The 17,794-nt window shown below is 37.3% G+C and overlaps 1 protein-coding gene across 2 annotated transcripts in view; it reads left to right on the top strand.

Moving 5' to 3' along the window:
• ATXN7L1 (ataxin 7-like 1) overlaps positions 1-16,824 on the top strand; it is a 116,178-nt gene extending 99,354 nt beyond the window's left edge. Inside the window, exons 8-11 of one of the 2 annotated variants that reach the window (XM_009883543.1) lie at positions 2,377-2,498; positions 5,632-6,586; positions 10,783-10,857; positions 14,186-16,824. In XM_009883543.1, coding sequence (XP_009881845.1) covers positions 2,377-2,498; positions 5,632-6,586; positions 10,783-10,857; positions 14,186-14,227 — 1,194 coding nt within the window. In that variant the 3' untranslated portion in view covers positions 14,228-16,824. The remainder of the gene's footprint in view (positions 1-2,376; positions 2,499-5,631; positions 6,587-10,782; positions 10,858-14,185) is intronic. The other variant, XM_009883544.1, reaches the window with a different exon arrangement.
• The last annotated feature ends 970 nt before the right edge of the window (positions 16,825-17,794 follow it).

Below are 17,794 nucleotides of genomic sequence, written 5' to 3'. Positions count from 1 at the left end.
TGTGAGGAATGAGGACCTTATGTTCTGAAAACTGTATTCCAAAGACAACAAATGCATTTGACAGAAAATGGTACGGATGGGATGAAGTAGGAAGAGAAGACCGGTCAGTGCATGTGACAAACATTGCTAGGTTGCAGGACAGGATGAGCAGCAGAAAATCAGAAGTTTTAGCGTTAGATTTTCCTCTCAGTAGACTGAAACTTGTGTTTAATTCTGCTAAACTGAGAAAAGTTGCATTGTTTTAAATGAGATATGAACAGATAATATCTTTGTTGTCATAGTTCTTATGAAACTGTACTTTGCAATTGGTTATAGTTCTGAAAATCAGATGGCAGCAAAGGCTGCTACAGTGCTTCATTGATTTTTGTAGTCTGGATTGAAGCAGTAATTAAATACCATTTATGTGAGTGTATGTGGACTTATGAGCTATTTCTTCGTTCATCTAAAAATGGAAGGTCTAGAGCATGGCCTAGCCCATCTGCTCTGGTGGTGGCTTAAGTATGTGCTTCTCTAGCGGCTGTTTTGTCTTTCTCCCATGTTAGTGAGAAATTTCATCGTAAGTATTAAGAGCTGCCATGTGGCATTACCTCTGCGGTGTGAATTTGTTCACACTGTACAAATGAACAAGCAATGGGAGAACTCTCGAACTTCTAAGCAGTTGGTTCTCATCAAAATTGAGCCAAGGAATAAAATTAATGAAGACTTCACTTATGTGTTCTCCATATGATATGCAGAAGACAACAAACGCTGTGATAACTGTAGCATTGTCTATATTCCCTAGAGCAAAGGAGAACTTGTTACTGTCGGACACCAGGAAAAAGTATGAGCTGAACATAAAATGACTGTCAGATGAAATTCTGTATTTGGTTCTTACACAGAAGATATAAGAATCATTTTAGTTTATATAATACTGTGACATGCAGTAACCTCTTGCTTCCTTGGTACTCTCGTATTCTGCTCGTATTTGCTGGATGCTTCTCTGTGAATTAAAAACTAAATGTTCACTGCATGTCTGTCCACACAATTTAAAAAATAATTTAAGTGCAGCCAGTTCTTGTGCAGGCGGCATCAGTGAGTCGTGGCTGTCAATAGCCATTTTGGTTTAGGATCCTAGTTCTGTTTCAAGGCAAAACCCACTGACTCATCTGTTCTTCAAAATCTTAGCATCTCCCAACTGAAGCGGTTACTGACAGTGCGACTGTTCTTAGTCCATATCAAGGTGAAGTCAGAAAAGATGGTGTGAATCGCCTTCAGCACAGTTCATGCTAACTTGCTAAATTTCATATTGAAGTGGACTGTTTTCCTTACCTGGTCCTCTCCCAGCTAGGGGGTAGTAATTGACAGGGAAAAGGCAGTAGCTTTGTAGACTACCTCTTAGTGATAACTGATCTGTATAACTGGGAGGTGAGGCTAGTTTATTAACGTAGGTGGTGGTTTTAATTAACCTGTTTAACCTTGTCATGAAACAGACAAGGTAAACAGTTACAGTCACCACTCGCTGTCCATTAAGCTGAAAAGTACTTTAAACAGATGCTCTCCTACTGTATCAGTAGCTTCTGCTTTCAGCCAGAATTTGTGTGACTTGATCCCTGCATGATGGAGGGTTGTCTTGTTTTCTGAGGATGATTTATAATGGGTTTCTCTCCCACAGATAGGTGTTGTGGCAGTTCTCTACGTAATGTGAGATCAGTAAGACTGAACTGAAGAAAGGGTAGATTCCCAGTCATACCATTTCAGTGTAGTAAGACTTTGCAGGAAGTTCTTCAGAGGAAGCAGTGCAAATACTCCTGAATTCTACAGAATTCCCAAAATATTTACTACTCCTCTAGATGATTTTCGTACACTGTGAAGATTGTAGCTGGTGTTTGGTTGTAGCGCAAGTGCCATGGATGACAATTTATTTTTTTACTGAAATGTCACTGGTTTGTTTGTTTATTAAATAGATACTAAAGATGCTTCCATTGCACTTTTTCCCCTTCAGTTATATTTTTATTCCTGTTACACAATTACAAGATTTAATGTGCACATAACAGTGTAACTGTCATTCCGAGGCAGTAAGAGCATTATTAGCCAGAATTGCTTCCTTAACAGTACCTCAGCATTTGTGTTCTTTCCCTGACACACATAGGTACCTGATAGTAAACTGACGTTGTTAGTGAAGTATGAAGTATACTTTACACTAAGCTGGGACATTATGTACATATTTCATATATCATGCAAAAAGTATTTATGCTGCAGATAGTGAAAAACATCTTTAAAAGGTGCTTTATATGTATGATACAAATCACAAAGGTGTTGCTTGATCTATAAATGATAATTATTTTATAAATGTAGAAATATTTTTTATAAACAATATTGAAATGTCTTTTCTTTCAGTTTTGTTCATATGGCAGTCGCTTAATGGGAAGAGGGTACTATGTCTTTGACAGAAGATGGGACCATTTTCGATTCGCACTAAACTCCATGGTAGAAAAACACTTGAACTCACAGATGTGGAAGTAAGTGGGATTTTTACACTTGGTGGGTAGTTTCAACATTTTTAATTCTGTAGAACTTCTAAATTTAACAGTTCATGGGTAGTGTTTGTAAAATTACCTCTGTGTTAAGTCACAGCAGTAATATGAGTACACTTTTTCTCTTCCCTGTTAAGGAATATGCAGCACAACAGAACAATCTCCTATTCTGATGTAATTTTCTGCCAGATTTAGGACTTTTTTTTAGTCCCTCTGAATCTAGGGAGGAATAATTGAGTAGTTCTGTTAACATTACTTAAAAGTATTAAAGCTCGATGTTTTCTGGGTTTGGAGATAAGTTTTGATATCTTAGCATTTTGTAACACACAGGTTAGATTTTGCCTAGATTTTTATAACTGCATCATGCACCCATATCACCCATTCAGATTTTGCTCTGTAAGACACGTGTTGTAAGATAAGGAACTTGGTACACGTTTGCCTGTGTGTAAGATGGAATATAATAGGTTTTTTAGACCATAGTGCCCTTTACTGGCTTTGGGGTCTTAAAATTCTGATTATTACTCAGTATTGAAGCACCTCTATATCACGTATCCAGGTTCCAAGCACTATAAGCTTTGTTACATAGATACACTAAAATAGACTGCACTTCTAAAAAAGATGCTAATTTTGAAAAGCTTGTGGCATCTGCAGGTAGGGTTGATTTTTTGGGGGTATTCTGCTACAGAACATGCATTCTTCTTCCAATGTAATGACACTAAAGCACAGTGTTTCATGTCGCTGTTTATTATCAGGACTGTGTTATATTCATTGGATACCAGCCATTAGATAAACAAGGTTTGATTTTTATTTAAGTATATTTTTGAAACACTAAAGCTTGGCTTGTCTGACTAACCTGGTAACTTGATGATAACAGTGCTACTGTGCTGGGAGACATAGCTTGGAAACGGTTGGGTTTGCCATAAAAGGGCCGGTTTCATGTCTGTTCAGAGACAGACCACACTTGATCTGCAAAGGGTTCCTCTCTTCTACTTAGTAAATTTGGCTGTTAACTAGTGTCTATCTCCTTCCACAAATAAAACTAATTTGGTTTCTTTAAATAGGAAGATTAAAACCTGTTATCTATTGGCTTTGTTTGTCAGGAGAAAAGACACTTGGGCATCTGCGAAAATGTGTCACTAGTACCACTACTATCATGAAAACCAAAAATTATCTCTATAGTAGTTATATGATACAAGAAATAAACAGGCCTCATCCTGCTCCCGCTAAATCCAATTGTAAATGTTTTCCCAAATTCTAGCTGTTTATGTAATCTCTAATGTTTTAATAAATTCCATCCATACTTACTTTTCTGTATAACACAGGAAGCTCACAGTGCTTAACCCCTGTTGTATTCTTCTCTTGTCCTCAACCCTCCTCTGGACTGATCTTTGCCTGTCTTCCCCAAGCAGGGGTATGCATAAAGCTGGTATTTTATAGCTGGTGCTAATGCAGCTCTGTCGCAGTGGCTAAAGGTACAGGGATGCCAGGCCATATTTTGAGAACAATAATAACGTTTACAAAGGACTATTTTTATCCCTAGTTCTCAAGGTACTTTACAAAGGTGGGTAAGAATTATTCACCCTTCTTTAAAAATAAACTGAGGAGCAGCTCTGATAAGCAGCTTTGTTCGTGTAGCAAGTCACAGGCAGTAGGACTTCCTCATTTCTGGCGGCATGGACTGTGTGTAATGCCTTATGTAATTGTGCCATAAACAGTGTTCCGTCTGACAGTCTCCATAGAAGGAATACCAGGAGAGAACACTTGTAATTAGGATTTGATTTATGATAAAACAGCACACCCAGTGCTGCTCTTTTATCATATTTCTTTGAGGGCCAGAGTAAGCCTTTAAAAACTGAAAAGGTGTCAGTAGTGAGGATAACAAGGGCAAAGTTACGGGGATGTACAAGTTCTTAACAAAGAGAAATAGAATTAGACTGTGAATTAAATTTTAGTCTAAATAATGAGAAAAGATCACATGATGATTTTGCAAGAGACATTATGGAAGTCTGGCTCTTTGTTAACGCTGGACTAGGTAAAATAATAGAAGACGGTGGCTGAATAGAAAGGAATTTGAATACATTCTATGAATTTCAGAGGTAATGTTAAGTCTTATTCTCAGAATAGTATTCAACTAGTTATAAAGCTTATCAAGCATTGTTTAATATTTTGTCAATTTTTCAATATCAGTGAAATTAATCATTGACTTACCTAGTTAATCCTCTCTAACCAGCTCTCAAATGAGCTCTCGGGAACAGCACTGCACTGGGAATGGGATGAGCTTTACCCCTTTCCTCTTTAAGCTCAGTGATTAAGTGCTTTACAGCCCCCCAGGCTGGCTCATTCACTGCCCTCATCAAACCTAACCTCTGAGTTCAGGTTGATATTGAAACTGTTCCACAAGTTGAACTTTCAAGCAAAACATTTGCAATGAGTGAAACACGGTGACTAGAATGTTTATAGATCCCACCTCAGACATTCTATTTGCATTTTTTAATTGTTTGGTAAAATAGGAGAGGAAAAAAGGAAATTAAACTTGTGAAAAGTGATCGAATTGTAATACTATGTACTTAATTGCTACATGGGGCACTTGCGGTGAAGTGGAGCTCAGTTCTGGTTTAACCGAGTTGCACAGTTTAGGGCTCATGTGCCACGACAGAATTTTCTAGGGAAAATTGCGCTGTATAGTTCTTTACCTAATCATCTTCTGTTGGGTCTCCGCTGCCTCCACAGATTTAATGTGCCTCATTTCAAAATTAATTTTTAGGAAAATATACTTCATCATCCAGCTCTCCCGAATCTCTGCAATATTAAAACACATGTGGTTTGGGTTTTGTTGTTTGTATTAAATCCCAAAGACCCTCATAATGGAATTGCGAGTTTAAAGAGAGGAAAAAAAAATCAGAAGTAATAACGTTTTTAAGCTGTTGCAGAATGCGGAGCTGATTTTGAACTGTGAATATTAAAATATGTGATTGGTAAACAGGAATCAAAATTAGAATTAACTAGGTTTGCCTTTTTTAATAAGTTGGTCCTTCCCAGAAATCATTTCCTATTGGCATTGTTTGGATGGAATTTTTTATGTATCTAAAATGTTCTTTTTTTTTTTCTCTTTATTTAGGAAAATTCCTCCTGCGGCAGATAGTCCCATGCCTTCTCCAGCAGCACATGTCTCCAATCCTTTTCCAGCATCAGTCTTACAGCCTTTCAGCAACCCCAGTGCGGTGTATATTCCTTCAACACCTATCAGTTCAAGAATCTCTTCTTCTTCTTACATAATGACATCAGCCATGTTATCAAATGCAGCCTTTGTGACAACGTCAGATACGAATTCCATTATGTCACACACTACAGCTTTTCCTCATGTGGCTGCAAGCCTAAGTATCATGGACTCAACTTTTAAGGCGCCATCAGCTGTGTCACCAGTGCCAGCAGTCATTCCTTCCCCATCCCACAAGCCATCCAAAACAAAAACCAGCAAATCCTCAAAAGTGAAAGACCTGTCATCTCGGAGTGATGAGTCTTCAAGTAATAAAAAGAAAAAGCCGCAGTCGTCATCATCATCGTCGTCATCATCCTCATTATCTTTGCAGACATCTTCCTCGTCTTCATTTTCAGGGTCCCACAAAAAGAACTGTGTCCTGAACCCCAGTTCAACTTTGAACTCCTATCAGGCTACATCTTCCTATAACAGCATGTCTGTGCACAATACCAATAACGGAACAAGCCCACTCAGTGCCAAATCGGAGCCCTCAGGACGGACTTCATTATCAAGTAGTTCAACAGACTCAGTGAAACATATGAGCATGGTAGTAAGCAGTATTGACTCTTCTAATCTGTCTGTATCTTCTCTTGTGCACCACTCAGGGGACCACTCCCTGGGAGCACACAATGCAGTGTCTTCTCTACCCCTTTCTTTTGACAAATCAGAAGGAAAAAAACGTAAAAACTCTAGTTCTAGTAGCAAAGCCTGTAAAATCACTAAAATGCCTGGTATGAATAGTGTTCATAGAAAGAGCACTGCCAACCTTATTTCTGCGGTGCCAGATCCTACAAGCAGCTCCATCTCTCGGCAGGTAAGGGACTCTTCCAGTTATTTTTTTGCAGGTCATGTCTGATTTACTTGAAATATTTCATGCATTCTGGAAATAGTATGTTTGCTTCAGGTTATTTTTCATCACACAGCTTACTTTCTAGGTTAATACAGAAACATTTGTATTTGGTTTTGTACCAATCATAGAAAGATGTTTTGAGAGTTAAAAACAATACATATATATCTACTTTCTTAAAATATTTTTATGAGGTTTTTAATTCAATTAACAAAGTAGCAATTTGTATTTCTGAAGGTAAAATTGAATGTCCAGAATGGAAAAATAATTTTTAGAAATTAATTTTTTATCTTAATTCTCATCTCTCTGAAATAAATTGTGTCATTAAAACAAGAAGATAAGAGTCAGCATTTCCGTTTGTTTCTTTCCCCAAACTTGTTGCTGATTCATTTCTTAATGTTATGCAAGTCTTCTCATTTCTCTTATGTAAAACGCTTACATCTACCTTTCCCCTGGGGAGAGTCTGAGACACCTGACCTCAGATGCTGTTTCCTGTTTAACTGGAAAAATTAAGAAATTAAGATCTTAACCAGATGACCTTTAGTGGACATTTGATTATCTTCTTCAGTGTGCCTGTGTTCAGAATATTGAAGTCAGTGCAACAGATACGGTTACACACTTACTGCATTGTCACTAGCAATAGAGCTTTGACTTCTCTTTCAGTGATGCTATATAGGAACTAAAGTATATGTGAATTAAAATTTGGTGGAAAAACTGCCAATACAATCTTTGTAATGATCTACTGTTTCATTCTGCTACTGTGTCCAGTGCTGTGCAGTCTGGAAGGCTCTTGGGTCTGGCGTTTGGAAGACAAAACCATAGAAAATAGCATACCTCAGAAAATCCAGAGAAGGTAGCTTAGGGAATTTTATTATTTTTTTTTGTTATGAAACTCTCATTTCCTAACAATATTGCATGTAAAATGGAGTTTGGAAATTAAGAGAGTGAGATCTTGGGCAAAGAAGTCCATAGGTAATAGCAGACAGAAATGGGAGTGGAAGAAAGGAATAAATGAATTCTAAAACTGGTATAGCTGACAGAACGAAGGTCTCAAAGAATGGCTCAGCAGGTATATTTTCTCTTTCCTACTTCCAGCAGAGGTGCAACTGAGATGACTTGTTTGGCTTTTAAAAAAATGAGTAGTGGCATTGTCTTTTTATTTTAAGCCTTTTAAATGTGTCCTGCAATCAGAACTAATCTTTAAGTCACTGAAGTCAGTGGAGGATGCTGTAAATTCTTCATTCTGTCACACGTCTGATTTTTGAAATACATGTGTACCCAAAAAGATTAAATTGCCCTGAGATATATGATCTCAAATGGGAAGAAAGTAAGTACAAATTGTTACTTTGGTACAAACATCGGTAGTAGGAAATGGATTGTATGGTCTTTTGATAGTACATAGGCTGTATCTGTAGCTAGTACAGTCTGAGGAAGTCTTACACGCAGGAGGTTCCAAGTTCAAATTCTGACTCCCCTAGTGATTATATCTGTTCCTGTGGGACATTCCTGTTCCCGGTTGTAATGTATTTCAGCATGTTGCGTGGTAATGGAAGAAAATAAACCACAAAGAATCAATCAGAAGTCTTTTTTAAATATCTGTAAATATGTAGTTCACACGAATATTTTTTTCCTTAAGTAAAAAGTTAAATATATGTAGTGAGTGGAATGATGTACAGATTTTTAAACATAATGGTTTTTTATACGTGTATAAGCATGTACACATATATATGTATAAATGCATATATGTGTGTCTAGGTATGTAAAAGTTGGTCACACTTTCCTCTTATACTGCTGATCTTTGGAGCTACACTAGTAATCAAAAATAGGAGGTAAAGTGGAGTTCATTGTATTTCAGATGTCTGGATGGCAGCTCATTGTGACAAAGACACTGAATTGTATGCAATACAAAATAGTCTTTTCCTATTGTTTATTTGTGCTATAAATAAATGAAATTTGTACCCACTTAAGCATATGGGGCAAATAATATTTACGTACTCTACACGTGAATATTGAAGCTCTGGAGGATACAATACTTGAAATCACATTTAAGCTGTGCTGGTTTGACTTGCTGTGTTCTAGGAATGCAATCATAGTAAAAATTCCACCAAAAAAAATCAGTATTACTTAAAAAAAATCTCGCTCCTGTTCCCTGATGTAATAGGACAAATCAAATTAAGAGATTAAGAGCACAGAAGAAAGATCAAGTAACTGGTGATAGGCTCAGGTTGTTTTTTTTTTCTAATTTAATTCCAGTCTGGCCTGGATAGATAGTAACTGGAAGTGTTAACTGTTGGGTTTTGAAGTATATTTTATTTTTAAAGAGACAAAAAAAAAAAAAAAACAAAAACGATTTGAGTCTTGGCCTAACGCTAATCCTTTTGAAATGGTGTTCCCATCATTAAAGACCCAACACAACTGGGAATCTTTCTTATTTTCGCTGAGTGCTGTAACTTTTCAGTCTGTCTGAATTACCCTTCTGTGCTGGAGTGCTGCCCTGCCCGCTCTGAGTGACGGCAGGAGGGCAAAGCAGCTCAAAGCCGGCCGCAGGGCTGCAGGCTGTGTTGCTTCTTGCTTTGTCTTACGTAGGGAGTCTGTTAGTTGTAGGAGCACTGAATGAATGAAAGCCTAAAGAGGTGTAATATTCCCTCTCATGATTCTAGAATCTCAGCAAGTCAATTTCCTCGTGGTTGTTCTTCCATTTAAAATATGGACATGTATTTTATTATGGAAGGCTTCTATGAATGTTATAGTAGTGGATGTAGAGAAGAAAGGTTTGCAGGTGTGTCATGATGTTCTGAATGGCTAGGAACGATTTTACAAGGTTGTGTATTTTTATTCAAGATTTGTATATGGAAGAAAAGCACATTACTACCTAGAGAACAGCTGTGGCATGCAAAACAACAAGCCAAAGGGAACAAGACAGGCAGAGCCTACCCTTTTTAATCTTTGTGTACCATGGGAGCAGACTTCAGAATTAGCTGTAAATAAAAACTTGAAACATTTCTTCTGGATAGAATGTGACCAGAGAGCACTGTTATAAACAGTCACTGTGTCAGAAAGGGCAGATACGGAGAGAAAGACAAAAGCTACCTTTCACTGTATACATGAAATGGCGAAATAACAAGTGATGTTGCAGAAGGGAAGGAGAAAACTGATGTTGGTGAAAGCCCTGCCAGCCAACGCCACAGTCCCATCTATTCAGTAACAAACTTGCAACTGCATTTCTCACTGTTTAGAAGACAGGTCCTTACGACCTCTCCATCAAATGATCAAAGTTGATGTTACTTGAAGTCCATTGACCATGTGAGTAACTATTCAAACTCCAGTCATCTGCCGTTTGTTGGCAGGTGTCCATGGTTTTTACCAGCCTTGTAACCGGTGAGGAACTACTCCTCTCACTCAACAGCTGTCTCCCCTTTTGTGTTGCAACAGAAATATCTACACTATGTTTATGGGTCACTGTAGAAAAACCCAAGACAGACTGCTCTTGCCAAGTGCTGTAATCACTCAAGCACTGAAATATGCAGATTGAATATTGCAATATTTTAACTAAATACTTTTGAAATGTATGTATGTGTACTATTGATCTTGCGCTGATTCCCAAAGAAATTATCTGATGCAGTAAACTGATACAATTGCAAATTTAAACCTTTGGAGTTTGATTCTTCTGGTTAATATTTGCTTTATTGAGCAGTAATAAATGAAGACTCTATATGGAAGAAGATGGAATAACTTAGGGCATGCTATGGTGCTTTGCCACTTGCTTTAAACTCCCCAGGAATGGGGAAGGTCCCCTGGGGAGGAGTCTGGGACCCTGAACACTCTGTGTGCTCTCAGTTGCTGACGAGCTACACCAAGTGACTCCAGTAACTACAGAAACTAGTGTTTCGGTCTAGAGAGGAAGGGTTTTACAATCTATATTCCCTCGATAACTGTTTCTTATGTTGTTTTCTGACCTGTAATAGTATTTATGTGCCTTTTAAGAGTTTATTTAAAGTATACAGGTTCTGAGAGATAATTATGATTCTATCTTTTGCAAAATACCTGTGTTCCAAATGCAAAGCAATTAGTGCCACTTTACACAGGAAAGGGAAGGCCATTACCAGCATCTGCATTCAACTGACAAATATGCCTCTCAATGCTGCTCAATTAATGTCTTTCAGATTGGAAAAAATAGCAGTGTAGCTTTGTCACAATCCAGTCCTTCGAGTACATCAAACCCCGTACACAACAGACAAGTAAGTTGCTTTAAAAAAAAGTGTATTTAAGTAGTCTGTAAGTGGTTTTGAAATATTTTATACTGTAAAACCTTAAAATACCATTTCTTTATGAATACAATTCTTTATAGAAGCTGCCTTTCGGTGAACTAATTTTAGATTTCTCCTCTTACTTATTTTTTTTCCAGCTGTTTTTCCCTCTGAGATTTATGAATAACAAGTTTTCTGCTTGTTTTTCACCACCTGTAATATGCCTCAGGTTGGCTTATGTGCTGCTCACTGGCTGCTGCTTTGGTGTTACAAACTCAGCAGCAGCCGAAACTGCCTGTGCAGGATCCAGCTACACTGACGTGGTTCTTCTATCCAACTTCCTCTGCTGAGCGAGATGGCACAGCACAGAACTAGCATAGAAGGGACAACATTTGAAAATAGGCCAGAAGTGAAAGCAGCAAAGGGAGGACAGAAACAGGTCAGAGAAGACAGGACACTTGGCCATTCAGAGAAACTAATCTGAAAGCATAACTAAGCTAAGCATAATCTGAGTTCTTCGTAGACTGTGAGAAATCCTTAGTGCTGCCGCCAAACCTGTTTATCACACAGACTGCTAGTCAGATAATTATAATAAATTCTGTAACTCAGCTGTTTTGTGAGGACATGTGCGTGACCTGTGATCCAGCCCTCATCTGTCTGGAGGACTGATAGACTAGTTTTTTTAATATGGCCCTTACTGTTTTGACTCTCCAAGTTGAGTAGTTCATCAAGAATTCATCATCAAGTTCCTTAGTATGAAAAGGTTTCCCCACCTCAGCAAGGTGTAGTCACAAGTAAACAAAAATTCCAGAGGATTTTTCTGCACAACCAGTCAGTGTATTAGAATTCTGTTATATATTCTGGCTAAATTATACAGGAGTAGTTATTCCGAATGGATGTGCTGCTCCGTTTCTGCTGTGTAGACAGAGCAAAAGAATAGCAATGATTGTAGTAATAATCCAGACTGTATCCCCATTAAAAATATTCTGAATCACTCACTCTTGAGATGGACTGCCAAACAGTATTTTTTTTTTTTTTCTGCTGGTGCTGAATGCAAAGCAGTATACATAGGAAGAACTAATCTGCAGGGAAAAAAAGTAGAAAGTTTTTTCATACTTCTAGGGAGTGGTATTTTCCCGAGTGAGACACTGTCATCCAAGTGCCAGTAACAAACACGGGATAAAGCCTTTCTGAAGTGCAAAACTGTTTTTGCTTTAACCTCCTGCTCTTGTGTTATTACAAAATACGCACTACCCGAGGAGCAGAGCTTGTTGGGATCTGTTGCCTAGATCCCATGGGGAAAACCTAACAGAACAAAACATTAATTTTGTGGCAGCCTTATGTAAACAGAGGCTATTGCTCAGCTTTTCAGCTGCTTGTTTCCGTAACTTTATCAAAAATAGAAGTGTTTGCTTGTTTTAAGTCCCACAAACTTTATTGTTAAAAATATATTTCTGTCAGTTTGTTAGTTGAATATGGAGCTCAGAATACAGTTACAGAAGAAAATGAAGATGTATTAAGTTTTATTAAACTTTTATTTTTTAACTCTAACACAGGATTTTAGTATTTGGAAGCATGAATGATTACCTATCTGACAAATGCTTGTCACTGTCAAAATACATCTGAGCTGCTGTGTTGACAGTTTTCCTTTCCAATCCAGCAACTGAATAGTCTCTAAATAAAATTTTAGTCTTAAACTGTGCTATAATATTTCTTTATAAAGGTGCTATTAATTAGGTAACTATAAGTGGATCTGCAAGTATATGCTTGTCAGTAACAGTATTACCGGGGGACCTGATCTCTCTTGGTTTTAACGTTAGTGTTGTTATAACCACATGATAATCAGGGGGTCCACGTGAAGCAAGGTCTGTAGGCAGAGACAATCTCTGCTATACACTGGGGCTTACAGTTGGAAAAAACAGGCAAGTTTTCACAAATACAAGTCAGAACAAGAGACTTTCAACAGTGCAGTTTGAAGTTGAAGTGCAGCCGTCAAGGTAAATGTGAGCATAGAGCAGTTACTCTGGACTGCCTCCGCAGTGTGACCTGGTCAGGCAGCCTGCTGGGCTTGCCTGCTGGTGCAGGGAGGAAATTAGAAGGGAGAAGATTGCTCTTGTTTCTCAAGAGAAGGGAGAGTGGTCCTTAACTCAACACGGGGGTGAGTGACTGGTGAGAATGAGGCATTTGGGAAATTGCAGTAGGCTGTAAAACCAGTCTCGTTTGAACCCGTGGCCGCCTGCATGCAGTCCTAGTGAGAAGGCTAGCTTCCCTCCTCACCTTCCGAAGGTGTCCATTCAGAGCTGAGAGGACATGCGGCAGTGCTGTGAAAGTCACCTGCCACCAATAACTGGGTGTTTCTCATTATTGAGTTGTGAGATAAAGGTGCCCTGTGGTTGTTTTGATTTCACACAAGTAGTTTCTTTCAGTTATTTGCTATGTTCATTGAAGTACGCTGTACTCTTGGGTACTCCTGGGGGGAGGACTGGTAGTGGTGAGGATAACTGTTGTGGGCCTGTCTGCTCTCTCCTCTCGCATTAAACTCAGTCAGGCTAAGCTCAGATGAATTGTTCTCAATTCATGTTTAATTTGAATGTTGCTGCATCTATTTCAGACCTGAACAGGGGCTTGTATACGTAAAAGCATGCCTGTTTTTCCAACTGTTGTTGTTTAATAAAAAAATACTACTTTTCCCTCCAAATTTCCCTACAAAACCCACTTGGTTTTTAACAAACATTAATGAAATACTAGTTCTACAGTTAAATTATTTGTGCCTGTTAATAGAAAATTATGTCTTGAAAGCTTGTTTTCTCCAGATTTTATCCTTGTTCTAGGTTTATAACTAATCAAGTGTTTTTGTCTTCATAGTGCTTTTAGGTGCCTGAATGTGTTAACCCTTCAAGACCTCAGTATGCCGTGGTTTTTAAATACTGAGTAACTAAATCATTTTATTAAGGGAAGGTGACAACGTGTATGCTGTGTGGGGATCCCTTGTGCATGAAAACATGTTGTGTAGAGGAAAAGATTCTTCAGAGTTGTCGTCTAATTGCTGCTCTTTATTTGTAATGATATACCAAGTTAATGAACGTGAGATTCACCAAAGCTTACTAGATTCAGAGAGTCCCAAAAGGAAATACGCTGTTTATTCAAAGCAGTTCCTTTTCTTAAAGGTCTAATGTAATCAGTAAACAGGGAGGGAATGTAGTTCAGGGACTTGAAATAAATTCCTGTTTTGAGTTCTGTCAGACGCAGATGTTATTAAAGTATTGTTTACTGAAAGACATTTTGTGATTTTTGAACCTGGCTCTGGTTTCTCTTTTAGAAGACATCAAACCGGACTGGTAGAATAAGGACTCTTCCATAACAAGGAAAAGGAATCAGCCTATAATCTCTAGCTCTCAGCAGCCCTACTCCACAGGGTTTTTCTTTTCTATGTCCTGCAGATGGATTTAACCTTTTATGAATTTGTGGTTTTAAAGAGAATTAAATTTACAGAAAACTGTAATAGTGATTTGTTTAGTTTTTCACTTGTATTTGCCACTGATCTGTGCGTTCTGCTTGGTTATGTTTCATGCCTTTTAAAGCTGTTAGCGTTGCAATGCTCCCTTTGTTTCCTTACCAGAACACAGTGGACATTCCAAAAAAAATCCAGATCATGATTTGAATTTATTTAGAGGATCTCAAAATTTTTTCATTAAATAAAAATTACAGTAATTCTGTATTTAAGCTTGTCCTATGGATAAAAATTGAGTGCATTTCTTAGTAATTTGCAAACAGCTGGGGCACTGCAACTTTAGGGACTAATCCTGACTGGTGCTCTGTACCTACAGCATTTAATGATTTCAGTGGGAATTCTGAGTGTTCAGCCTCTTCCAGGATCAGGCTTTTAAGGAATCTATACTTCAATCAATGCATAGAGGATTTTTGCACCAAACTGTAGTTAATGTTATCAGGGGCTCAACATGCAAAATCCCCAGATCTTGGTGGATTTCTAGACACTTAAGATCGTAGCACTTGATAACTTCAGTAAACAGTTTGGGTTTGCAAGGACAGGAGTTGAGCAGATTGGCTTGCGTTAATAGAATTGCACTGACAGTGTTTCTTATAGGATTACTGAATAATTTTTTAATAAAATATAGATTTTTATAATCAGGAAGCCAATACTAGGTACTGGAACAATAGTACAGAGGAGTTAATTTTTATTTCTACAGTGTTAAAAGTGCACTTATATGCTGGTTTATTTACATCTTGGGGAAAGGCGAGAGACTGCAAATAGGGAGATTATTACTACTTTCTTTTTTAAAAAAAGAAGGCTTAAGGCAAATTTTAAGACTAAAAATGTTTAAGCAATTATAAACAAGGCTAGACCCTTTGAAAAAAGTTTAGAAATATTCTTAAAATAAATTTTTATAGTGTTAATTTTGTAATAATTTATGTTTTGCTATACTTCAGAGCTAACTGACCGGTATAGTTTCAGAAACAGTATGAAACTTAGGAAAGTTTAAGCAATGTTTATATTTTTAAAATGTTCTTTGAATTATGTTTTTATTGTACATTTCTTCAGACTGAAAAATGTGTACATATCTTTGTTATTTTTGCACAATTTTTGTCTTGTTCAGTTTTAGGAGCAGTACTATGTTGATTTTTTTAATTTATTTTGAGTTATAAAACTGCAGGAGTTTAAAAATCTCAGTAACAAAGTCATCCTCTGTAATCAATGAACTGCTATTTCTAGTCGTTGAGGGAAAACAGTGGTTGTGAGATTCAGTGGTTGCTTCTGAGACATAATGCTAATCAATGACTGAAGGAGCAATTTTGTAGTTTAAGGAAGCTTTAGCTCTTTCCATGCATCTTTTAATTGGAAAGCTGGAATATGGAGCCTGTCCTTTGAATGCTGCTTAAATTTTTTTTCAACTGGCTTACACCTGACAGCATTTCAGGAAAGTTAAGCACCAAGTAAAATCCCACAGTGTTCTTTCATCATTGAAGAATCATGATTTAATTCTATGTGTCAAAAATTTCAGCCTGGAAAGTGAAATGGAAGTCAACATTTGAACAAAATGGATACAAACTGGACCAGCCTATAATGCATTATTAGTGTAGCATTCACTCGGTCGTTTTTTTTCTTCCCCATTTGCCTGAAAATCTTGTGATTTGTTTCCAGCAATAGAGGCTCAGAAGCTTTGGTTGTTACACATACGCAATGCATAGGCCCGTCAGCCATAAAAAGCGACTTGGATAACTTGTATGCCTTCTTTTGTATTGATGTAACAATTGTAAATAGTGCTGATCGACCTTTGTAGAGAATAGTTTATACAGCATATTCTATTATTGCTGATTCTCAGTGAACTATTGTTTTAAAAAAAAGAAGAAAAAAAGAAATTTTTCTATTTACACCTTATATTTTGTTATGCTGTTGACCCATGGCACTTTAACAAAACTCTGTGGGTTTTGCATAGCTGGTCAGTCATGGGATATATTAAATAACTGTTGTTGCACAGAAATGAATTTGCACCTGCTATATTGTGCTTTCCTACTACAGATTTTAGAACCTTTTCCAGAAGACTTTTGAAGAAAGCATGTCCAATCATTCTAAGAAAAAAAATGCCATACTTGTACAGCCAATTTCTTTTCTACAATCCATATTTTGTAACACTAAGTATTTTCATTCTTTGTCCTGCACCTTTATGTATTAGCAGTATCAAATAGAATTCATTCCATGCTTGTGATAATTGTAAGCAGAATAAATGTCTAAAGTAGGTGTAAATAGTAAATTCTATGGCTTACAGTTTAAAAAAGGAAAAACAGAACAAACATGTATCTGATTGATACTGCCATGGTTCAACACCGGGCCTGGAGATATTCTCTAGTGAGCGATTGTATTTTTTGTTTTTTGCTTTATTATTATTATTTTTTTTTTGTAACATGGCTTTGTAAATAAAATAATTTATATGTTTGTAAGAAACAGATGGGTTTTGTCATTATTTATCTCTGCAAAGCAAGAATGGTATGTATTGCGAGACTGTCCTTTTTCTTCCCAGATGCTGAAATATGCTGTGCAGATAGCCAGCACGGACTGGCTGGTTCAAAAGATCTGTACTGGGCTGGATTGCTCTCGGATTATTTTTGGCATTTGTGTCTAAAATATTTCTGTATTTACATGTCAGGACATGTGTGACGATCAGATACTGAGGTTTTTGCTCTGATAAATCATTTTTAAATTCCTTTGCTTAGCTGAATGCATTTTCTCATTCCTTATCAGTGTAAGAATTAACTATGCTTGAGCTGTTAGGTTTAGGAATTCTCGCTTCAGTGGGCAGTACAAATTTATAACCAGTCTTTTTAGCATTGTTAATACTGAGAATGCAACTTTTATCTCGGCGTTAAGAGTCTTGTTCTGTGTAAAGCCTGTTCCAATTACAGATCAAATGAGACTTAAATTGTTCATTGGCTTGTCAGCTCTGCGGAGAGGATTACAGTTTTTTCTCTCGCAGCAAACCTGTTCTGGAAATCTGGGTGAGATGCACATTTTTATGCTTCTTTTATGAAGTATCTGGAAACTCAGTCTTGGAGATACTGCAGGGAAGATGCTCACAATTATGGTATGATCTTTACTAAAAGCAAGAATTTTGGACTGCAAACTGCATTTTTGCATGCGTACGCTCAGAACTGGCAGAGGAGATAGAAAGCTGGCCTGCGTTACAGGAAACAGTAATCAAAGGAGGGAAAATTTACCTTCTAGATAAACAGCTTTTTGTGGAATGTCTTGCATGTTCTGATGCATGTGACAAAATCTAATCCTGAACTTCCTCTTTACTGTCCAATTTGTGTCACGGTAAGAGCTGCTTATATTTTTGAAAACTTTTTTTTAATCTTAGAGTTTATCTTTTCTAGTACAGAAAAACTGAACATCGTGAAGTAACAGTAGATA

The sequence above is a fragment of the Charadrius vociferus genome, unplaced genomic scaffold (genome assembly GCF_000708025.1).
Source record: "Charadrius vociferus isolate BGI_N301 unplaced genomic scaffold, ASM70802v2 scaffold704, whole genome shotgun sequence".
Lineage (NCBI taxonomy): Eukaryota > Metazoa > Chordata > Aves > Charadriiformes > Charadriidae > Charadrius > Charadrius vociferus.
The sequence above is the reverse complement of the archived record's forward strand: the minus strand, read 5'-3'. Positions and strand labels throughout refer to the sequence as shown.